General features: G+C 43.3%; 1 protein-coding gene across 1 annotated transcript in view; it reads left to right on the top strand.

Annotated features, from left to right (window-relative positions):
• The window catches only part of phf21b (PHD finger protein 21B), a gene marked incomplete at both ends in the record, with an annotated part of 136,767 nt that overhangs the window by 110,728 nt on the left and 5,528 nt on the right, over positions 1–20,511 (top strand). Inside the window, 7 exons of the mRNA XM_079494156.1 lie at positions 3,139–3,231; positions 10,954–11,134; positions 11,677–11,897; positions 13,514–13,657; positions 17,319–17,370; positions 18,895–18,971; positions 19,970–20,024. Coding sequence (XP_079350282.1) covers positions 3,139–3,231; positions 10,954–11,134; positions 11,677–11,897; positions 13,514–13,657; positions 17,319–17,370; positions 18,895–18,971; positions 19,970–20,024 — 823 coding nt within the window. The remainder of the gene's footprint in view (positions 1–3,138; positions 3,232–10,953; positions 11,135–11,676; positions 11,898–13,513; positions 13,658–17,318; positions 17,371–18,894; positions 18,972–19,969; positions 20,025–20,511) is intronic.

Here is a 20,511-nt window from a genome sequence, read left to right as displayed (position 1 = left end):
AGTACTGTACATGGATTTAATTGAATTAATTATGCGTAGTTAATGCTATGATTCTTAAGTGATACTTTAGGCTGGATTGGATAAACGTGTGCGTCATACCTATTTCAAGTATCAAGGCACACGGTAAATTAATGACTGGTGCAACTGTAATTATGTATAAGTTCATTTGACTGCCTGTAGAAATAACGATGAATTATACTGAATTACAGGAAGTGAAGAATAGGCACAAGGCATCGAAACAGTCGGTGTTTCTCGAGCGGAGGTTAGGACCCAGAAAGTCAGCTGTCAAAACTGGAAACTTAAATAGAATAATGTCATATTTAATAACTCGCCACGTCACTTCCAAGGTTAATACAAAATGTGCGTCTCAGCGGGAAGCCAGTTGAGAGCCATTATCATTGACCCCTATCTGTTAATCAGTCCATACAGCTAATGACGCTTTCTGGTTTGAGCTTACCGTGGAATTAACCCATTTTGACCCGAGATCAGATTCTAAAAATGTCTTCTAAATCGTGACAGTTTTCTGAAAAAGCCATGTTTCTATGTCAGTCGTTCTTCGATTTTTCAAAAAATAGCAGACCTACAAGCTCGTAGCGCGCCACTCGGTGGCGCGCTATGAGCTTGTAGATCTGCTATTTTTCAATAGCTAAAGCATAACATAACGCTAACACCAAAAGGGGTTCCCACCCAGAATGGGTTAAGTTAGTCTGAAACGTGAAAAGTGTCCCTAATAGATGTATAAAATAAAAAAATAATAATAATTGAAAATCTTTTATTTATTCTGAAAAGCTGTGCCGAATCAGATGTTTTGTATTTGGGATGTACACAATCCATCCCCTGCTGGTCTTGGATCAGATCCTCCTTCCCCCACGCATTTGATCTCCCTTTTCAGCTCAATGGAGAGCGAGCAGCGGCAGATAAGGGGACTAGATTGCCCGGCTATCCTCCAAAGAAAAAAAAGCTTTTTCCATCAATAACATGTAGAGAGAATCAAGAGTGCATTAAGTCTAGCATGTCAGTCTGTGACGCTGTACGGCCAGTGGTTGTCAACCCTTTTCATGTCAAGGCCCATTATCCATTCGTCATTTGAGCCACGCGGACCACCATTTGATGAGATTTAGCCTCTCAGACCTAAAACTAAAGGATATTTTGTTTTTGTTAAAGGGAAACTTCACCCTTTTTGCAAAAATATATATGTTAAAGACGTTTAGAAGATTTAGAAAACTTTCCTGGGTGTCTTTTTGTGTGTAATATGTGGTTTTAGATATTTTAGATGTTAGCAGTGAACCCAGTGTCTCTGATGTCATGGACACTGGGCTCACTTACTTCCTGGACTACATGTTGTCTCAGTAAGACAGCCCTCCCCCTATCCACAAGGAGGAGCAGTGCACCAAAGCATTATGGGAATTCTAGTCCAGGAAGGAAGTGAGCCCACTTTCGATGACATCAGAGACACTAGGCTCACTGCTAAAATCTAAAATATCTAAAACCACATATTACACACATAAAGACCCCCAGGAAAGTGTTCTAAATCTTCTAAACATCATTAACATGTATATTTTTGCAAAAAGGGTGAAGTGTCCCTTTAAGGATAAGATTTTGCCCACAATTCCATGCTGTATTGATGTTGGTGGTACCATTAGGAGAGATAACAGGCAAACATCAAAATAACAATTCTTCTACATTCTCTAATAGTGAGAGAAGGTCCCTAGTGACCGAAACATTGCTTCATTAAATAAGACAATACTCTTGTGTCGAGCAGATACACAGTGTGTGGGTGTACCTTATTGCTTTCATTGATGTCCACTGGCCTACGCACCTGTGCATACGCCTGATTGCTAGGTGTGCGATAGTTTTCTCCTACAGTGTACACTTGAGAGTAAAATGAAACCACTTGAGCGATTAAAGATCTATAAGGGTCCATTAACTCTCCATCATTTAAGTATAAGGGTCCATTAACTCTCCATCATTTAAGTTTAACTAGGGAGTATGGGGGCCACCTGGAACCCCCTCAAGGACCACTGGTTGTCCCCGGACCACTGGTTGAGAGCAACTGCTGTACACAGATGGGAGTTCTGTTTGCTAATGGCATAGGTAGCTAGCATGCCATCCATGCTGTCCCGCTGAAAGCCAAGTCACCACTTATACCCTTTACACTTTGTTGTACTGCACGTCAAAATGTGAAAATAGTAGAGACAAGCTGTGAGCTTGCTATGTTCGCCGAATGTCCGCGCGTTCACACGGCTAAGTGGCTAAGAGGTCTGCCGTTTCTTTTACCCATATATTTTCCCCCGACACCTTGCAAAACAGTTCGCCCAGAGTGTCTGGAAGCCTCGAGACCGAATCTCCACCGAGGAAAGAAACTTCTCCAGTAATCCCTCTCTCTCGGCTAAAGTCACCTTCAGGCTAATCTGTTGCAGCGAGTGCTGGGGCGGCTGCTGTGACTTGCAACGCTGGCTATTGTTGTCACAGTCAGTGTATGTATGTATGTATGTATGTGTGTGTGTAAGTATGTGTACTTATGTACGTGTATGTATGTTTACGTACATCGCTGCAACACCTAAAGTGTCCAGTAGAGAACACACACACACACACACACACACACACACACACACACACACACACACACACACACACACACACACACACACACACACACACACACACACACACACACACACACACACACACACACACACACACACACACACACACACACACACACAATGATATGACATCAGGGTCTCCACATCTCCACCCCTGATGATGTCATATGATGTCACGAGACCTGGGCACCATATATGGTGCCCTACACACACTGAAGGTGTCCGACACACTGGCGGGAAATGCTCGATTCCACATTTAACTGCGACCTTCAGTCGCAATTACGTAAATGCACTTGGTTTCTTTCCACCACTGCTTTCAGATAAGCGTGGCGGCGGGGCGTGGGTAGACACACAGTGTGGCGGCCTGGCCTGGCGGCGGGGCGTGGGTAGACACACAGTGTGGCGGCCTGGCCTGGCGGCGGGGCGTGGGTAGACACACAGTGTGGCGGCCTGGCCTGGCGGCGGGGCGTGGGTAGACACACAGTGTGGCTTTCATTTGGTGTAACCTTTTCCCTCCCTGTGCCTCTTTCAGATGCTTGGAACCCTCACAGCAGTGCCCATTAAGGTGCCTCAAGTCAGCTCCCTGCACAGGCTTGCAGGACAAGCACCCACCGTGCTACCTCAGGTACCCAATGTCGCGCACGCACGCACGCACGCACGCACACGCGCACACACACACACACACACACACCAAGTGTTGATTTCATCGACGAAAAATGTTTGTCGACTGCCTTTTTTCTCTGACAAAAACGAGGCTAAATCAAAACTATCTATGACAATGACAAGCTATATACTGACAATTTCGTCAACAAATAGCCAATAATGTGCTTTTGCACAAAATAACACCTGGACCTCTTTGGTGGGGACGTACAGTAACAACTACAAATAAAGGTAAGAAAGCCTTCTAGTATGGAATTCTCATTTAAGTACAGTACAGTACTAAGACTGGTTTAAATGGTTGCAAACGAGGTGATTTTTTTTTGGGCCACCATTAGTCTCCTCACTCGACTGCATTGTCGCAGCAACACGCACAAAAACAAACGCCGATTCTGTTTTTTCCACGGGCTCCTGCAACATGTTCAAAGACATGTGTTGGTCGCCCGTGTGTTCAAACTAAAAGGGAGAGCATCACCGTCACGTTGTTCACATCATGCATTAGATTAAACCATTTTGACCCGAGATCAGATTCCAAAAATGTCTTCTACATCCTGACAGTTTTCTGAAAAAACTATGTTTCTATGTCAGTCGTTCTTCGATTTTTTTCAAAAATAGCAGACCTACAAGCTCGTAGCGCGCCACTCAGTGGCGCGCTATGAGCTTGTAGATCTGCTATTTTTCAATAGCTAAAGCATAGCATAATGCTAACACCAAAAGGGGTTAAGGTGCATGTGGACGGCATCTCCTGAATAAGCAGAATGTCGGCACTACGGGGATGCGAGTCAGAAATCCTAGACGGTGTGTCTGTCTGTGAGACCTATAAACCCTGAAAAAAGAAATCCAAACCCTGTCCCTTTTCTGTCGAGAGTATTGTTGTTCTTATTATCTTCCATCTGCCGTGATACCACCTTCTTGCCCTTAGCCTGTCTTGGACAACATCCAGTTCAATAATTCAAGCCTGGTCGACTAAGTGTTATATTTTTTTCATACCCGGTTCCAAGTCTTCTTTCTGTTTTGGAGGGGGGGGGGCAAAAAGGGGACATCCTGTCCTTGTTGCTGGGCAGTGGTTGACGGCAACAAAGTACATTTACTGTACTTAAGCGTAGTTTTTACTTGAGTATTTTTTTTTTTAGAACTTTGTTTTTATTTCAAAAAATGAAACATGAACAATGAAACAGAAATCAAACATAAATGTGAATACAAGAAAACAAAAACACATAACAAAAACAGAGACAATAAAATAAATCCAAAGAAAAACAGCTTGACAAACTTCAAAAATACAGCATTTTTCAGACAGTACAAGACAAGGCAGGGAACAGCAGGAGACATGACTCATAATATATAATATACAGCAGATATCCAACATTAATTGTCACAAGCCCGGCCTGCATCCAGCCCTTGCTCGCATTTACTTGAGTATTTATACTTTTTTTTTTTTTACTTTACACCACAATGTGGCGATGTCACGCACCAACGGTAGCTGATATCCAAGCTCATGCACGACACATGGCAGGCAGCGCGACACGCTGTGAGTTTGTATAGATTTGTCTTCTTTACCCCCCCAATACATCTCAGAGGCAAATGTTGTACTTACAGTTATTTTACAACCTGAATACTAGTTACTTCATAGATTTAGATTATTATTAGAAAACATGCATTAACCACTTATTGCTCTATTTTATGCTGTTGAAAATATACCGTCTGTCGCAATGAGATGGACTTTTTATCGGCTATTTAAGAAGCTATTTAAGACTTACTGTAATGGTACGTTTGGTACTGTAATGTTTTGATGCCAAAACGTTTGTACATTTACTTTTTGAATACAGGCTACCTTTTACTTGTAACAGAGTATTTCTGCATTGTGGTATAGAATTGCCACTATTTTTTTTTTTTTTTTACTGTACTTCATTAATCCATTGAGACCTGGAACGCATCCATGTCACGTTAGCGTTTAACCACATTAACCATTAACCCATTTTGGGGCGGGAACCCCTTTTGGTGTTTTAAACATTGTTATAATTTAGCTATTGAAAAATAGCAGATCTACAAGCTCATAGCGCGCCACCGAGTGGCGCGCTACGAGCTTGTAGGTCTGCTATTTTTGAAAAATCGTTAAAATGTGCCTCAAATCTTTCCGAAAATTGTCATGATTTAGAAAACTTTTTTTTTTAAATTTCGACGTCAGGCCTGAATGGGTTAAAGTAATCAGAGTAGTTCTTCCAGCCCTGCAAGAGGATCCTCCTTTCAGAAAGGGACATCCTGTTCTGCTGGCTGACTGTGGAGTGATTATAATCCTCTTCTAGAAGCAAAACCTCTGGGCTTTTTTCCACCTCCATGCCCAACACGACCCTTCTCTCCCTCCTCCTCACTTAGGCTCGTAGGTTTATTGTGGGCGGCTGTGGCTCAGGAGGTAGAGCAGGTCGTCCAATGATCCCTGGGTCGGCGGTTCGAATCCCGGCTCCTCCTGTCCACAATGTCGAAGTGTCCTTGGGCAAGACACTGAACCCTACATTGCCTCCGATGAGTCGGTCGGTGTGAGCTTAGCCACCATTGGTGTGTGAATGTGGGAAGTGAGGACGCTGGCGTCGACTGTTCGCCGCTTCACCTCCCGATGTATGAATGAATGAACCATTGTAAAGCGCTTTGAGCACTTGGAAAAGCGCTATAAAAATGCAATTCATTATTATTGTGGCCATGGCCAAACATTATTGCGACGCAATAATACCGTGATAATCAAAATCCGCTTAAAACTCTTCAAATGCCACTTTGGTCTGCCACTTGCGCCCTCCAGCATCCATTTTCTGATAGGGGAACATTGCAGATCTAAAATAGCAGATCTACAAGAGATTTGGTGTAGACGGAAAACATGCGGCCCATTGGGCAGGAGCCTATATCAGCGGTTTTCCGTAGCGTGAGGTGGCTTGACGTACATATACAGTACAGTACAGTACAGTACCGTACAGTACAGTACAGTACAGTACAGTACAGTACAGTACAGTACAGTACAGTACCGTACAGTACAGTACAGTACAGTACAGTACAGTACAGTACAGTACAGTACAGTACAGTACATCCCCCAGCCATGTATACAAGTACTGTACACACCCTCTGGACGTGGTGACGCTAGTGTATGGTCGCAGAAACGTTCACTTGTAGTGGAGTAGTAGTATTTGACCAGGAGTATGTATTTATACTTTGACTCGGGTACTGGGGGGGGTTCAGTGTACTTGGTCCTCCACACCACCATACCGTACCACTTTGTCCATAATCCCCCTCCAAGGAGCAAACCTCGAAGGGTTTTCTATGTCAGTGCTGAACATGACTCCAACGCCACCCTCCCCCTCCCTCCCTCCCTCAACAGCGATGGAGGAAGAACTCAACAAAGCGATGGAAAAACTCCTTGGGTTTATGTTCCCAGTGGCCGTGGCTCATTAAATAACTGCTGTGATGATGATGATGATGATAATGAGGATGGTCCAACAGGGAGTTGGGGTTGAGGGCAGTCTGGAGCCCGGGTTCGTTTAAGTCTGGGAGGATCACTGGCCCTGTGTTGATTTCGCCGACTTGAAACTATGTCGAAAAATGTTCGTCGACTACCATTTTTCACTGAATAAAAAAGGTAAAAAAAAAAGAAGGTAAAAACCAAATAAAAACATAAGCTATGATGACTAAAATTAAGACTTATATTGACAACTTTGTCGAGACTAGACTAAAATGTTAGGGGGGGGGGGGGACTAGTGGACGAGGGATCCAGTAGAACTAAAAGACAAGTGGTGTCTAGCGCTCTGGAAATAACAGATCTACAAGCTCTGTGCTATTTTCAGCAAGTGTAAAATCGTTATGCCGCCGTCAAGGCCGGACAAAATACGCGACAGAATAGACTGTAGATTTAGTAAACTAAAATCGTATATTTTATCCGCAAAAACTACAACCTTTCGGTCAAAATTAACACTGCACTGGGCCTGCAGGCAGTAGCCTATAAAGCAGAGGTTCTCAAACTTTTCCATGTCAAGGACGCCCCAAAAGTAGCATATTTGGCCCTGGCCCTCCATCCGCAAAAAAAAATACTTTGTGCAATTAAAAATAAATCGATGACCACCGGGTGTAGACAGAGACAAGTCGAGCCAAGCGTTTTACGCCCGTGTGCAGCGCGTGGGTATGGCCACCGGGGGGCAGCACGCACCACTGCAAACAAACCAATCCCTTTTCAAAACACAGTGAACGAAGCAACGAGCATAATACATCTATATATATATATATACCGTATAAACTATATATTGATCTAACATTGTGCCATTGAAATCCAATACAACCAAAGACAAACATCCAGCTGGAATGAGTCAGCTGCAGACATGGTGTGTTGGTTGGCGGTCACTTTTCATCCCATCATCCAACAACCCCCCCCCCCCCCCCCCCCACACACACACACACACACTCCCTCCATTCTAGTCTCCTCATTGGCCGACGGGCGGCATTAGGAGCCTGCTCACGTTTGGACACGCATCAACAAACACACAGGGGCTGCAGAGGAGGCTTCTCTCTCTCTGTGTGTGTGTGTGTGTGTGTGTGTGTGTGTGAGTGAGAGAGAGAGATGAAGAGGGAGGGGTGGAAGAAGTACTCGCTTTATTCCTACAGTTTTAATTTCAGTCAAATTACAAAAGTATTGGCATCAAAATACGCGTTCAGTATCAAACATAAAAGTACTTCATTATTCACAATATCTCGTTTCATAATTTAAAAAAATTTGATGACTTGCAGATGTGCTCTTCTTTTAAACAGTATCTACTGTAGTAACTAAAGCTGTCAAAATAATTACAGTGGAGTAAAAGCAAGTAGCCTACTGTACCTACCTTTACCTCTGAGATTTAGGATAGAAACATGGAAATGCAAAGTAAAAATAACCCCTTTTGGTGTTAGCATTATGTTATGCTTTAGCTATTGAAAAATAGCAGATCTACAAGCTCATAGCGCGCCACCGAGTGGCGCGCTACGAGCTTGTAGGTCTGCTATTTTTGAAAAATCGAAGAACGACTGACATGGAAACATAGCTTTTTCAGCAAACTGTCAGGATGTAGAAGACATTTATAGAATCTGATGTCAGGTCAGAATGGGTTAAACCCATAGCCTACATTATGTATTGTACAGTATAGCCTACTTGAGTAAATCGTCTGTCGGGTGGAAACCTCTTTATGTCCCAACAGAGATTAAAATAGGGTGCATTTTGCATCCCCAAACACAGTTCATAGTTAAGGGACGCAATAAAACAACGACCTCTGCATCCACGGGATGCACTACTGTACTGTTTCTTATTCTAGTTTATTTTGATAGCTTTAGTTATAATAATCATTTCTTCTTCTGTTTCCTACATGAATATAACCATATCAAATGCAATGGGAGTTAAATGCTGCACTTTCATAAAACTGCAGCACTCGTAAAATGGCCCTGGGACTCATCTAAAAAGACCATCCCTGCATCTTTTGGTGTTAGCATTATGTTATGCTTTAGCTATTGAAAAATAGCAGATCTACAAGCTCGTAGCGCGCCACCGAGTGGCGCGCTACGAGCTTGTAGGTCTGCTATTTTTGAAAAATCGAAGAACGACTGACATGGAAACATAGCTTTTTCAGAAAACTGTCAGGATATAGAAGACATTTTTAGAATCTGATCTCAGGTCAAAATGGGTTAAAAAAAATGGCAAAAGCAGCAGCTCTACAAGCTCAAAACGTGCTGCTTGTGGATCTGCTACCTTTGACGCTTCTGTGTGACATTGTAGTATACGATCGGGTAGGGCGTCAATTTACGAAAAAAAAAGTTAGAACATGGAGTATAGGTTTCTGCCCTCGACAGCAACGAAATGGTTCACAGAACAGAAGAGATGAAACGGAAGAAGAGATGTGAAACGGACGGAGAGAGAGATGAAACGGAGGAAGGGAGATGAAACAGTGACAGAGAGTGAAAGACAGAGGTTTGGGGGAGCAGAGAAGCACATGACACACGAGCCAGTGTCTGCCACGGTGCTCACTCGCTGAATGACAGGTCATCTTCAGTGCGCGTGTGTGTACGTGTGTGTGTGTGTGTGTGTTGCTTGTATTACTGTATTTGTGAGGTCCCAATGTCCCCCGACCAGGGACAAATTAGCCATTGGGCCAGTGGGGCTGTGGCCCAGGGGCCCTTGGCTCTCAGGGGCCCTTCAGGGAAATTGGACCGCGCAGTACTAGGTTTGACGCCCTGAAAAGGACTCCTGGGGTCCTCCATTGGCCATTGATTTAGTTAAATTTAGGTCAAAAGCATGATAAAAACATGGAAAAACACAAAAATGTTGCGTGCACGCGCGCTATGGGGGCCCTGCAAAAATTACTGGCCCAGGGGCCCTCGTGGGGGTTAATCCGTCCCTGCCCCCGACAAGTACAGGTAGAACTTTTACCAGCTGCTATGCAATAGCAAGCTGAGTCTATCATCAATGTGCAAGCTCAGAGTAGTATAAAAGAGAGTAATGACACTCCCATTGACTCTCATTGTAACAATGGAATGCGGAAGTGCTCATTCTATCTCAATGGAATAGTTCCAGCCATAGGAGCAATGTTTGGAACTATCGTCCATAGGCACCCGCTTTGCGGCGAGATCAAAGCGTGTCACCACTCTCTTACTACATTACTCTGTGCAAACATGTCCGGGCGGAAACGAATGACTCAGAACACAATGGTTCCGCCTTAGAGAATTTTGGTTCCTATAAACTACTGCACTGAAACGGACACAGAGGCAGTTATAGCGGATCCCCGCAGATAATAACGCAGCTGTTAATTAATTGATTTGATCCATTTTATAACACTTACTAAAAAGATTCGGGTTGGCCATGTATAGGTTCGACGTAGGGGTTGGGGTTAGAGCTATGGTGCGTGATTTATTTTTAGTTGCATGTTGGCGTCATGCACCGGAAATCAGATTTCAGGTTAGGAATACAAAATACAAAAATTGCCTTAATAATATACCGGTAGTTAGAAAACATTGACGTCCTCACAAGTATAGTAATGCAAATGTGTGTGTGTGTGTGTTTGAGAGACAGGGAAGAGTGTTTTTTTTTCTCGTCCTCACCACACAGGCACACACACTTCTGTCACTGTGCTATCAAACCAGTCCATCTCTCCTGGCCGGCAGGAATGGAAAGCTGTCAGCTTGAGAATCAAGTCTCCAGTCTTAACATTATTACAAATGCCAGATGGTAAATGTTAAATTATCGTACTGGAGGCTTAAAATTATCGTATTTGAAAAGAAAACTATTATACACTGCCAAAAATGATACACATCACAGGTGAGACGTAATTTCACAACAAATAAGCAACCTTGTTTGAGACTCCTATGTGAGAAAAACGTGCAAAAACACATCAGATATGCTGCGTGGAAGCAGGCAACTTCCTGGACCTTACACAAATAAAAGACTAAAACTGGACTGGAAAGACGCGACCAATCCCTCCCAGATCTGATCTAGGGTCAGATTCACCGACTCATTTTGAAAATACCAAACCAAATCTGGCGAAATGATCATACATTTGGGCATTTTGATTTCAACTCTTGATCGTATATCGCACAGGGGGTAGGTAAAATTACGGTACACATTATGACAATTACCGTACATCTGGCAAGACTGCAAAAGGTATGAGATTCTAACCATTTTTGTTCCTTCCTCCACCAGGTTAGGCCAAAGACCCACATCCCAGACAGCCTTCCCCACAGCCCCGGTCAGGAGCAGCTGAGCGGGGGGCCCCTGAGCCTGATGCAGCGGGGGGCCACCACTGTCATCAGCGCCAAGAGCCAGCGGGGCCCCGCCTTGCCCACCGCCAACAGCACCTTCAGCCCCGAGCACCAGCCCAACGGTTAGTACACGTCATATGTCGCCCAAAGTTACTTGTCATATCTGCCCCGTGCAATTTGTTTGAAAGGCAAAAGTAACTACACAAGTAAGACGCGCGAACGCGGGAAGCGAACACAGCTCGTAAATTGCAATAACAACAATTAGAATAAATTACGTTTTTTTTTAAAAAAGTTAAGTTTTAAAGTTATTTTTTTAGTGTGTGTATGTGTGTGTTTTTTGTTTTTTTGTAAGTTTTTTTTTAAAGTTAAGTTTTAAAGTTAAGTTTTTTCTTTTTTGTTAAGTTAAGTTAAGTTAAGTGTGTGTGTGTGTGTGTGTGTTTTGTGTGTGATACAGCTGCGCCCTCTGGTGGCGGGCCGGTGGTGTTACAGTGTGACACACACACACACACACACACACACACAGACAGACACACAGACAGACAGACAGTTTAGGCCAGCTTCTATAGTTAGTGCTCACTGCGTTCGCAAATATCGATTCAATGTTCAATTCAGTGATTTGCACAACGCAATTATTGGTCAAGTGAAATCTTCTGCTCGTCGACAGCCCTGCCCAACGGCCTGGGAGACACTTCGCACCCGCCCGTCATACACATTCCCATACCGCCGCCGCCCCAGACGCAGAGGGATGCGCCCGCCGCGCCTGCTCCCGTGGGGATGGGCGTGGCGTACGCCATCATCGCGGCGTCGCCCGCCACGGGGAACGGCATGTCTGCGCTCGGCGAGGCCGTCAAGGTGCAGCCGCTGCTCTTCAGCACCGACAACAAGGTAGGTGTCAAAAGAAAATACAAAAACACAATAGACATGTCTTTCCACCACTAACGCAGGCGCCGAGTCGTCACATTCATACAACCAGTAAGCACCCCATTCGACTGGTATCATGTATTGAATCGGCGAAATCATCCGTTATCAGCACGTTTGAATGGTGCCAAAATGTCCATACTGGCATCCTCACTGTTCAGTATGTCATTATCTGCGATTGTAGCATTGTCATTATCACTGCGAAGGCCACCAGACCCGACTCAGCGCCGTCCCAGTTACGTCCTGATAGGCAGAGAATAGTATATATTAGTAGCTCCTAGTTCCATGCACCGACAATAGTTGGAAATGACACGTCCACCAGGGGGAAACCTTGACCAGGCTATGTGGTGAGGATGCCAGTATGGACATTTTGGCACATTTTGTGCTGATAACGGATGATTTCGCCGTTCCAATGCAGAGATAACGGTCGAATCCGCTGCAGTAGGACGCCTGAGAGCGAGAAGCGACCGGTCGTCACGTGCACGCATCTGCCTCGTTGATGACAGACTGCTGGGCGAGCGCTGGTGCTTTGTCATGGGGATGGGGGGTCAGATCAACATGGAATTAATTCTGTACTGGCCATATAAGGAGCAAGTCTTGAGTGTACAGGGTTTGATGAGGTCAGATCAACATATGGAATGTCAGAACAGGTCAGCTCCATATGGAGATCTAAGGGTGGTAGCGGGGACATTCTCTTGAGTGTACAGGGTTTGATGAGGGCCCAGGTGGGCCGGGCCTTAATTTTCGGTCAAAGTCAAAAAGGGAGACATCGAAGAGGAAGGATGGCTGGGGAAGGATCAACATATGGAATGTCAGAACAGGTTCCAGGTATTTCCATATATGGAGATCTGAGGTCTGAGGTCAGATGTAGAGTTGCTGGCCAATATTGATGGCATCAGGGATCTCCATATATGGAGCTTAACTGCGACAGCAGGTCACATTTACTATATCCATCCCTGATGATGTCACGTGATGCCACGATGACCTGGGCACCATATATGGGGGCTGATGTCACGTGACGTCACAATGACCTGGTGTGACACACTGACGGGAAATGCAAGATCCCATAGTAAATGTGACCTGCGGTTTTGTCGAAATATTTCATAAAATAGCAGATCTACAAGCCCATGTGACATGTGAGCTTGTAGATCTGTTATTTTCAAATACATGAAGTATTATACAGTAATAGGTCAAAGTACGACATTTGGTTATAATAATCGAAATCCACAAATTACCTTGTAATTAGATTCAAATAATTGTAGTAAAACGTACAATATTTCCATCCGAGATGTAGTGGATGAAGAGTTTTAAGTATAAACATTGTACTCAAGTACAGTACTTGAGAACAATGTACTTACTTTCTGCCACTGAGGACAGCACATCAAAGCAGAGAACTATTTGAGATAATGAATATTGATCTCAGCCGAACCTGCTCTGGGTATTAAATGATGGTAGTTCATGACATGGATTAAGCACCACGTTCTCTGGGATAATTAGAATTTGGAGTATGTTTGGTATACATATCGGTCGGGCTTTACTAATGGTGTATCTACTGTGTGTGTGTGTGTGTGGTACGTCAACAGGTAATCATCATCCACAATCATCCGCCACAGGTCCCCAGCTGTTCCCAGGGGTCCCCGGGCCCCAAGGCTGTCAGCCCGGCCCAGGAGGCGGCAGCGCCGCCACCACCACCTCCCCCAGCCAAAAAGAAGGACGAGGACCCAGAGGTCAGACAACTTTGAGGCTGCAACAGTCTATGGAAAAAAATCAATTTAGTATAAAAATATATACATTTTTAAGAAAATTATATTTTTTAAGTGTGAAATCTACAAGCTCATCTGAGACTAAACCATTTTGTTTTTCTTCCCGTTTCGCCGTAACCATCTACGCAAGGTGTTTTAGTAGAACATTTTTATGAACCTGTGGCCTATAACAACTACATTTTTTGAACTAACCAAACCAACCGAGAATTCAGCAAGTTATGATGATTTTAATTGTGGAAAGAAAACCCCTGCTTCAATAAGATTGATTGATTGATTGATTGATTACTTTATTGAAAAATACATTTAAAAAGGATCAGTCACAAGAAAGCCGTTAGGCTTGTTTCCGTTGTGGTCCTCTACATACATGCATTGGGCCATACACTCATGTGGAGGCACCGCTTGCCCCAACCAATATGACGCGGCAGCAGCCAATGTTGTATTCCTGTGTATATCTGGTTAAGGCAGTTATGTGCTCTCTCTCTCTCTCTCCGTCCTCGCTAGTTTGGAGTCAACAGCACATGATTATCTGATCTCACATAACTCCAAATCGGTTAACCGATCCAATTATTGCCGTCAATAATCCCAGATAATCCCACACTGATCCCAGCGCTCTCTCTCGCTCTCTCTCTGCACTTAGTCCTCCCTTCCCGTTTCTACGGCTCATTGCTCACAGCAGCCAATGGGATCGGAGCCGTTCACATAATCTAGGTTTTTGATAAGGTGGACTATCTTATCAAAAACCTAGTCTCTCGTGGCCAGCCATCCGGTCTCCCTCCACTCTGAATGGAGGTGGGGAGAAACTCTCACTAGAAACAGTGGATAGAATGAAGTTCAATTTGATTATTTTCCACATTTTCTCAGAATGTTTTCTGAAATAGCGGGTCTGCAAGCTTGTAGATCGGCTATTTTGGAATCGATTAAGTATAAAATAGGGTTTAACTGGTTAACCACTCTTAGCAAACTTGAGTTAGAACTGTACTCCGAACGCTCTTCTCTGACAAATCTCTTAGCCGATCTACAAGCTCAAAGCTAGTCGCAGTGTGACACGTTTTGAGCTTGTAGATCGACAATGTTTTTTTTTAAAGATATTTGTTTTGCGGCTTACGCCTTTTATTGGTTTTTGAAGGGACAGACAGTAGGAAACGGGAGAGAGATGGGGGAAGACATGCAGTAAAGGCCGTGTCGGGCTCGGGAGTCGAACCCGCGGCACACTGCGACTGGATTACCAGTCGGGTGCCCAGACGGTTACGCCACCGCCTGGGCCGTAGATCGACAATGTTGGGCTAGTTAAGTTTCCCCCAGAATATAGGCATGCTGGGCTTCAAATGGTTAAAGTATGTCACGGAGTAATAATCTAAATCGTATAACTAATAAGTATAACTGACATTTTCAAGTAATAGTGGAGTAAAAAGCACAATAATGTGCCTCTGAGATGTAGCCGAGTACCTGTATAAAGTATTGACAAAAGTACATACTCAAGTAAGGTAAAACAATTGTACTTAACCCATTCTGAACGGGAACCCCTGTTGGTGTTTTAAACATTATGTTGTAATTTAGCTATTGAAAAATAGCAGATCGACAAGCTCATAGCGCGCCACCGAGTGGCGCGCTACGAGCTTGTAGGTCTGCTATTTTTGAACAATCGTGAAAATATTTATTTCAGAAAACTGGAGGATTTAGAAGATTTTTTTGAAATTTTGAGGTCAGGCTTAAATGGGTTAATTACAGCGTGTACTTTGTGACATTCCACCAGCGATGACAGCACATCAAAGCAGAGAACAATTTGAGATATGAATATTGATCTCAGCTGCCCTGCTCTAGGTGTTATCTGGCAGCAGCTTGTGTTATTTGCTGTGTGAAATGCCATTACAAGAGCTGTCTCTTATTACCCAATTTTGACCTGAGATCAGATTCTAAAAATGTCTTCTACATCCTGACAGTTTTCTGAAAAAGCTATGTTTCTGTCGATTTTTCAAAAATAGCAGACCTACAAGCTCGTAGCGCGCCACTCGGTGGCGCGCTACGAGCTTGTAGATCTGCTATTTTTCAATAGCTAAAGCATAACACAATGCTAACACCAAAAGCGGTTCCCGCCCAAAATGGGTTAAAAACATGCCGTCCGCTGCCTCTCTCCCGCTCGACAAAGAGACATGTAGGGAAGGCGTGAGCCGTGGTGGAAAAGTATGTGAAAGTAGCAATACCATAATACTCTCTCCAAAATGGTACATGAGTAAAACGTACAAAATATATTTATAGTACCAAAGTAAAAGTACTCAAAATGTTTCAAAATCTGTCAAAAACGTACGTGTTCGTCACTGAGGTCTAATCAGATTAGAAGTATAAAGTATTTAAACATGGACATAACAACAATGAAGTGCATTTTTATAGCGCTTTTCCAAGTGCTCAGAGCGCTTTACAATGGTTCATTCATTCATACATACTCAATAAAAACATATGTCCTGTATTGTACTTAAGTGCGGTACTTGAGTAAATGTATTGCGGGAGGGAGGTAGATGGAGATGGGAGGGAGGAAGGGAGGGATAGAGAGAGAGAGATAGAGAGAAAGAGAAACGGAGAGAGAAAGATGATTGTTCATGTAACATTCATTGCAGTAAAGCATTGCAAATTGAATAGAGGGAGGGAGACGGAGAGAGAAACAGGGGGTCGGAGGGGGGGGACGGAGGAATGAATTCTTGCCATGAATTATTCATTGGGAGGAAACAACCTCGTCAGTGGAGTATTTCCTCCAATCACAACCCGAGAGGGCCCTCGAGGCAGGAGAGCAAGCACAGCACAGCACATTGAGGTGTTGCTCACCTGACCTCTTGGCCCCGCTATAGGGCTACGACTATTGAGATTTGTTTTCCCTCAGCGATTATGCTATCGATTTGTGTTTTGATTAATCAAATGACTGAGAAGCACATTTTCGTTGTTGTTTTATTCTTTGTGCACGCACGCGCGCGCACACACACGCGCGCGCGCACACACACACACACACACACACACACACACACACACACACACACAATGTTTGTGTTTACACAAACACTCAAAATTGACAATGGCATTTAATAATTGTGTTGGGACAAAAATTGGGTTACATACACCAAAAGCTGGACGTAAAAGGAGGAAATATTAATCCAAAATGACCATTGCCATATGTACATTTCGGGCAAGCTAGATGCCCTTCCTTTTCCAACATGTACATTCACGAACAATAGACACAGGTGGGTGAAGGGCAATTATAGCTGCAATGGGATTGATTGATTAGTTTATTAACAGTTTTAACCACTCTGTCTGGAGGCTCTCTTCCAGACAGACAGACAGAGACACACACACACACACACACACACACACACACACACACACACACACACACACACACACACACACACACACACACACACACACACACACACACACACACACACACACACACACACACACACACACACACACACACACACACACACACACACACACACACACACACACACACACACACACACACACACACACACACACAGCGTTTTGAACTTGTAGATTGGTCATTTTCTGTTGCACCGCTATTCTTCCTGTGGCCGTGTTCTCATGATCTCATCTGTGATTCCGTCCCCGTCTACAGAAAATCGCCTTCATGGTGGCTCTGGGCCTGGTGACCACGGAGCATTTGGAAGGTACGTTTAAGGCAGGGGGGGGAGTGGAGCTGGCATGGGGTGCCGCGGGGGATTGAATTATTTTTCAACGATGATGTGTCACTCCAAATACCAAGCAATCTAAAATGACCACTTCATGGCTCTGGGGCAGTGGTGGGAAAAGTGCTCACAATTTTTTACTTGAAGTATTTTGACCTGAGATCAGATTCTAAAAATGTCTGTTTGAAAATGACAGTTTTCCGTAAAAGCTATGTTTCTATGTCAGTCGTTCTTCGATTTTTCAAAAATAGCAGACCTACAAGCTCGTAGCGCGCCACTCGGTGGCGCGCTATGAGCTTGTAGATCTGCTATTTTTCAATAGCTAAAGCATAACATAATGCTAACACCAAAAGGGGGTTCCCGCCCAAAATGGGTTAAGTAAAAGTATCAATACTGCAATATAGAAATGTTCTGTTACAAGTAAAAGTCTGGAATTCAAAATGTACTTGAGTAAAAGTACAAAAGTATTGGCATCAAAATGTACAAAAAGTACCAAATGTTTCAACATATACACATATTTTGAAAATAGAAGATCTACAAGCTCACAATGTGTTGTATCGCGACGCATTGTGAGCTTGTAGATTGGCTATTTTAAATGGCCGAAATGAAGATGTTAACTTAAGTTTTGTAATAATAGATACAAATCTACAAAGTAACTAGTAACTAAAGTTTTCAAATAAATGTACTGTAGCAATACATGGATCCGAGATATAATGGAGTTGGAAGAAAAAATATTAGGAATTGGAAATAGTAAAAGTACCTCAAAATGTAGTTACTTTCCACCACTTGCTCTGGTGGGCTAGCTGGCTCTGCCCACGCTATCCCGGTGTGGTGCAGGGCGAGCGGTTAGGCATTAAAATGTAATCATCTCAGAAGCAATCGAGTGAGTTCAAAGGTGATCGAGCTCCCTTCGATTTTTGTCTGAGTGTAGTTGGTGAGAGTCAAATTGTTTTCTGAAAGCACACTGGGTTACTCCATCAAATCGTCGCTTGTATGCCTATAATTAAACTTTTTATGATTGTTGAGCTTCAAGTAGACAATGTTAGTGCAACACAATTTACCTCTTAAAATATTGGCAGGACTCTAATCGTCCGTAGTGTGGCTTAGAAGTTACAGTTGGAGGCCATCGATATTGGCCTTTTCTTTTTGCTGAGGTTTGCGTGATCTGCGCAAAAGGACAGTTAACCCATTTTGGGCGGGAACCCCTTTTGGTGTTTTAAACATGTTATAATTTAGCTATTGAAAAATAGCAGATCTACAAGCTCATAGCGCGCCACCGAGTGGCGCGCTACGAGCTTGTAGGTCTGCCATTTTTGAAAAATCGTGAAAATATTTATTTCAGAAAACTGGAGGATTTAGAAGGATTTTTTAAAATTTTGAGGTCAGGCCTAAATGGGTCAAATGATAAGGGACAATATCGGTGGCACCCAAATGTAGCGATGAGAGCAAAGTGCGTTTTAAGAGTTTGGCAGGCAGATTTTGATCCTCTTTCGCTCCCTGGCACAGAAATCCAGACCAAGAGACAGGAGAGGAAGAGGAGGAGCACAGCCAACCCAGCCTACAGCGGTCTCTTTGAACCAGAGGTGAGATTGCTCGCTCGCACGCACGCACGCACGCACGCACGCACGCACGCACGCACGTGGAATAACTTATCTAATACTTATCTAATACGATGGACACACAGTTGATGATGCCTGATTTAGGTCCCAGTGTGAAAGGTGGGTGGGGTGGGATTGGGGGAGCGGGGTCTTTCTTGAGCAGTGGTGGAAGCAAGGTTATAATAGTTTTGTTTTTTTCATTAGTTTTAGTTAGTTTTGGCTTTTTTTCTTCTAATTCAGTTAGTTTGTTAGTTTTTAGAGCGGGTTTGCTAGTTTTTATTTAGGTGAAATGCTTAGTTTTAGTTTAAGTTTAGTTTTAGTTTTTTAAACTAAAAAACTAACTAAAACTATAAACTAAAACTATAACTAAGGGTATTTTTTCTATAATTTCAGTTAGTTTTGTGAACACACAATACAGTTTCAGTTTAGTTATCGTTTTTAATTTATTTTGTTATTATTTAGTTTCAGTTAACTAAAATGTTTTTTTTTAGTTTTAGTTTTTTAGTTAGTTTTAGTTAACTATTATAACCTTGGGTGGAAGTAAAAGTAACAATTACCACAATGTAGAAATGCTCAGAAGTAAAACACTACCAGTACTTATTCAGTTATTACCGGTATGCACAATGGCCCATTTCACAATTCCTAGATCTACAAGCTCACAATGCATTGCAAGCAATTGCCTATTTACAAAAAGTACAAAATAAGTTAATTTATGTTTTGTACTAATAATCTCTAGTAACAAGGTGTTCAAATAACTGTAAAGTAAAAAATACAATATCTGCCTCTGAAGTTGCAACTGAATAATGGAAATACTCTAGTAAAGTCATTAGTACCTCAGAATTGCAGGCTACTTAAGTTCAATACCTGAGTAAATCTGTTAACAATGTATGTATGTTAAAATGTAGATTTAATTCATTTGCCCATTGCAGAGGATCTTGGGTTTGCTCAAGCTAAATGTTCCCTCTGTCCTTCTTGCCTTCCAGCGCAAACGCCTTGCATCAAATTACCTGAACAACCCACTTTTCCTAGGAGCACGAGGTAAAAATGTGTTTTCACTTCTTCTTCCCAGTCATCAGCATGACACAGTCCTGCTGTGGAGCCGACACAATTATGCAACAAATAACCCAATAAACAAGATAATCACTAATTGCTTAGGTACATCGGCAGTGATTGGGGTGGGGGGGGGGGAGGTGCACAATTTAATGCTGAAAAGTCTGTTCTCAATGACGCATAGCTGGAGGTTTTTATTAGAGCTCGACCGATTCCAATCCAGATCTTGGATTGTCCCAGACCGATGTGTTGACAGTGCAAATTACTTAGCTGGAATGTATAGTTGCTGTGGCCTCTGTCCTACTGCCACCTACTGTCCATTTATTATATTACACAGTGGGTGAAAAAAACACACCCCTTAAGGCTAAACCCCACCCATCAGAGGTGTGGCTACCAGAGGTACTTTTGGCCTGAAAGACATTGATGGGTACCTTTAGGTGTCAGCCCGGAAGAGACCAAGGGTATGGGACTGTAT

The sequence above is a fragment of the Electrona antarctica genome (assembly GCF_951216825.1).
Source record: "Electrona antarctica genome assembly, chromosome: 23".
NCBI classification, from domain to species: Eukaryota; Metazoa; Chordata; class Actinopteri; order Myctophiformes; family Myctophidae; genus Electrona; species Electrona antarctica.
This window is presented reverse-complemented; position numbering and strand designations above follow the sequence as displayed.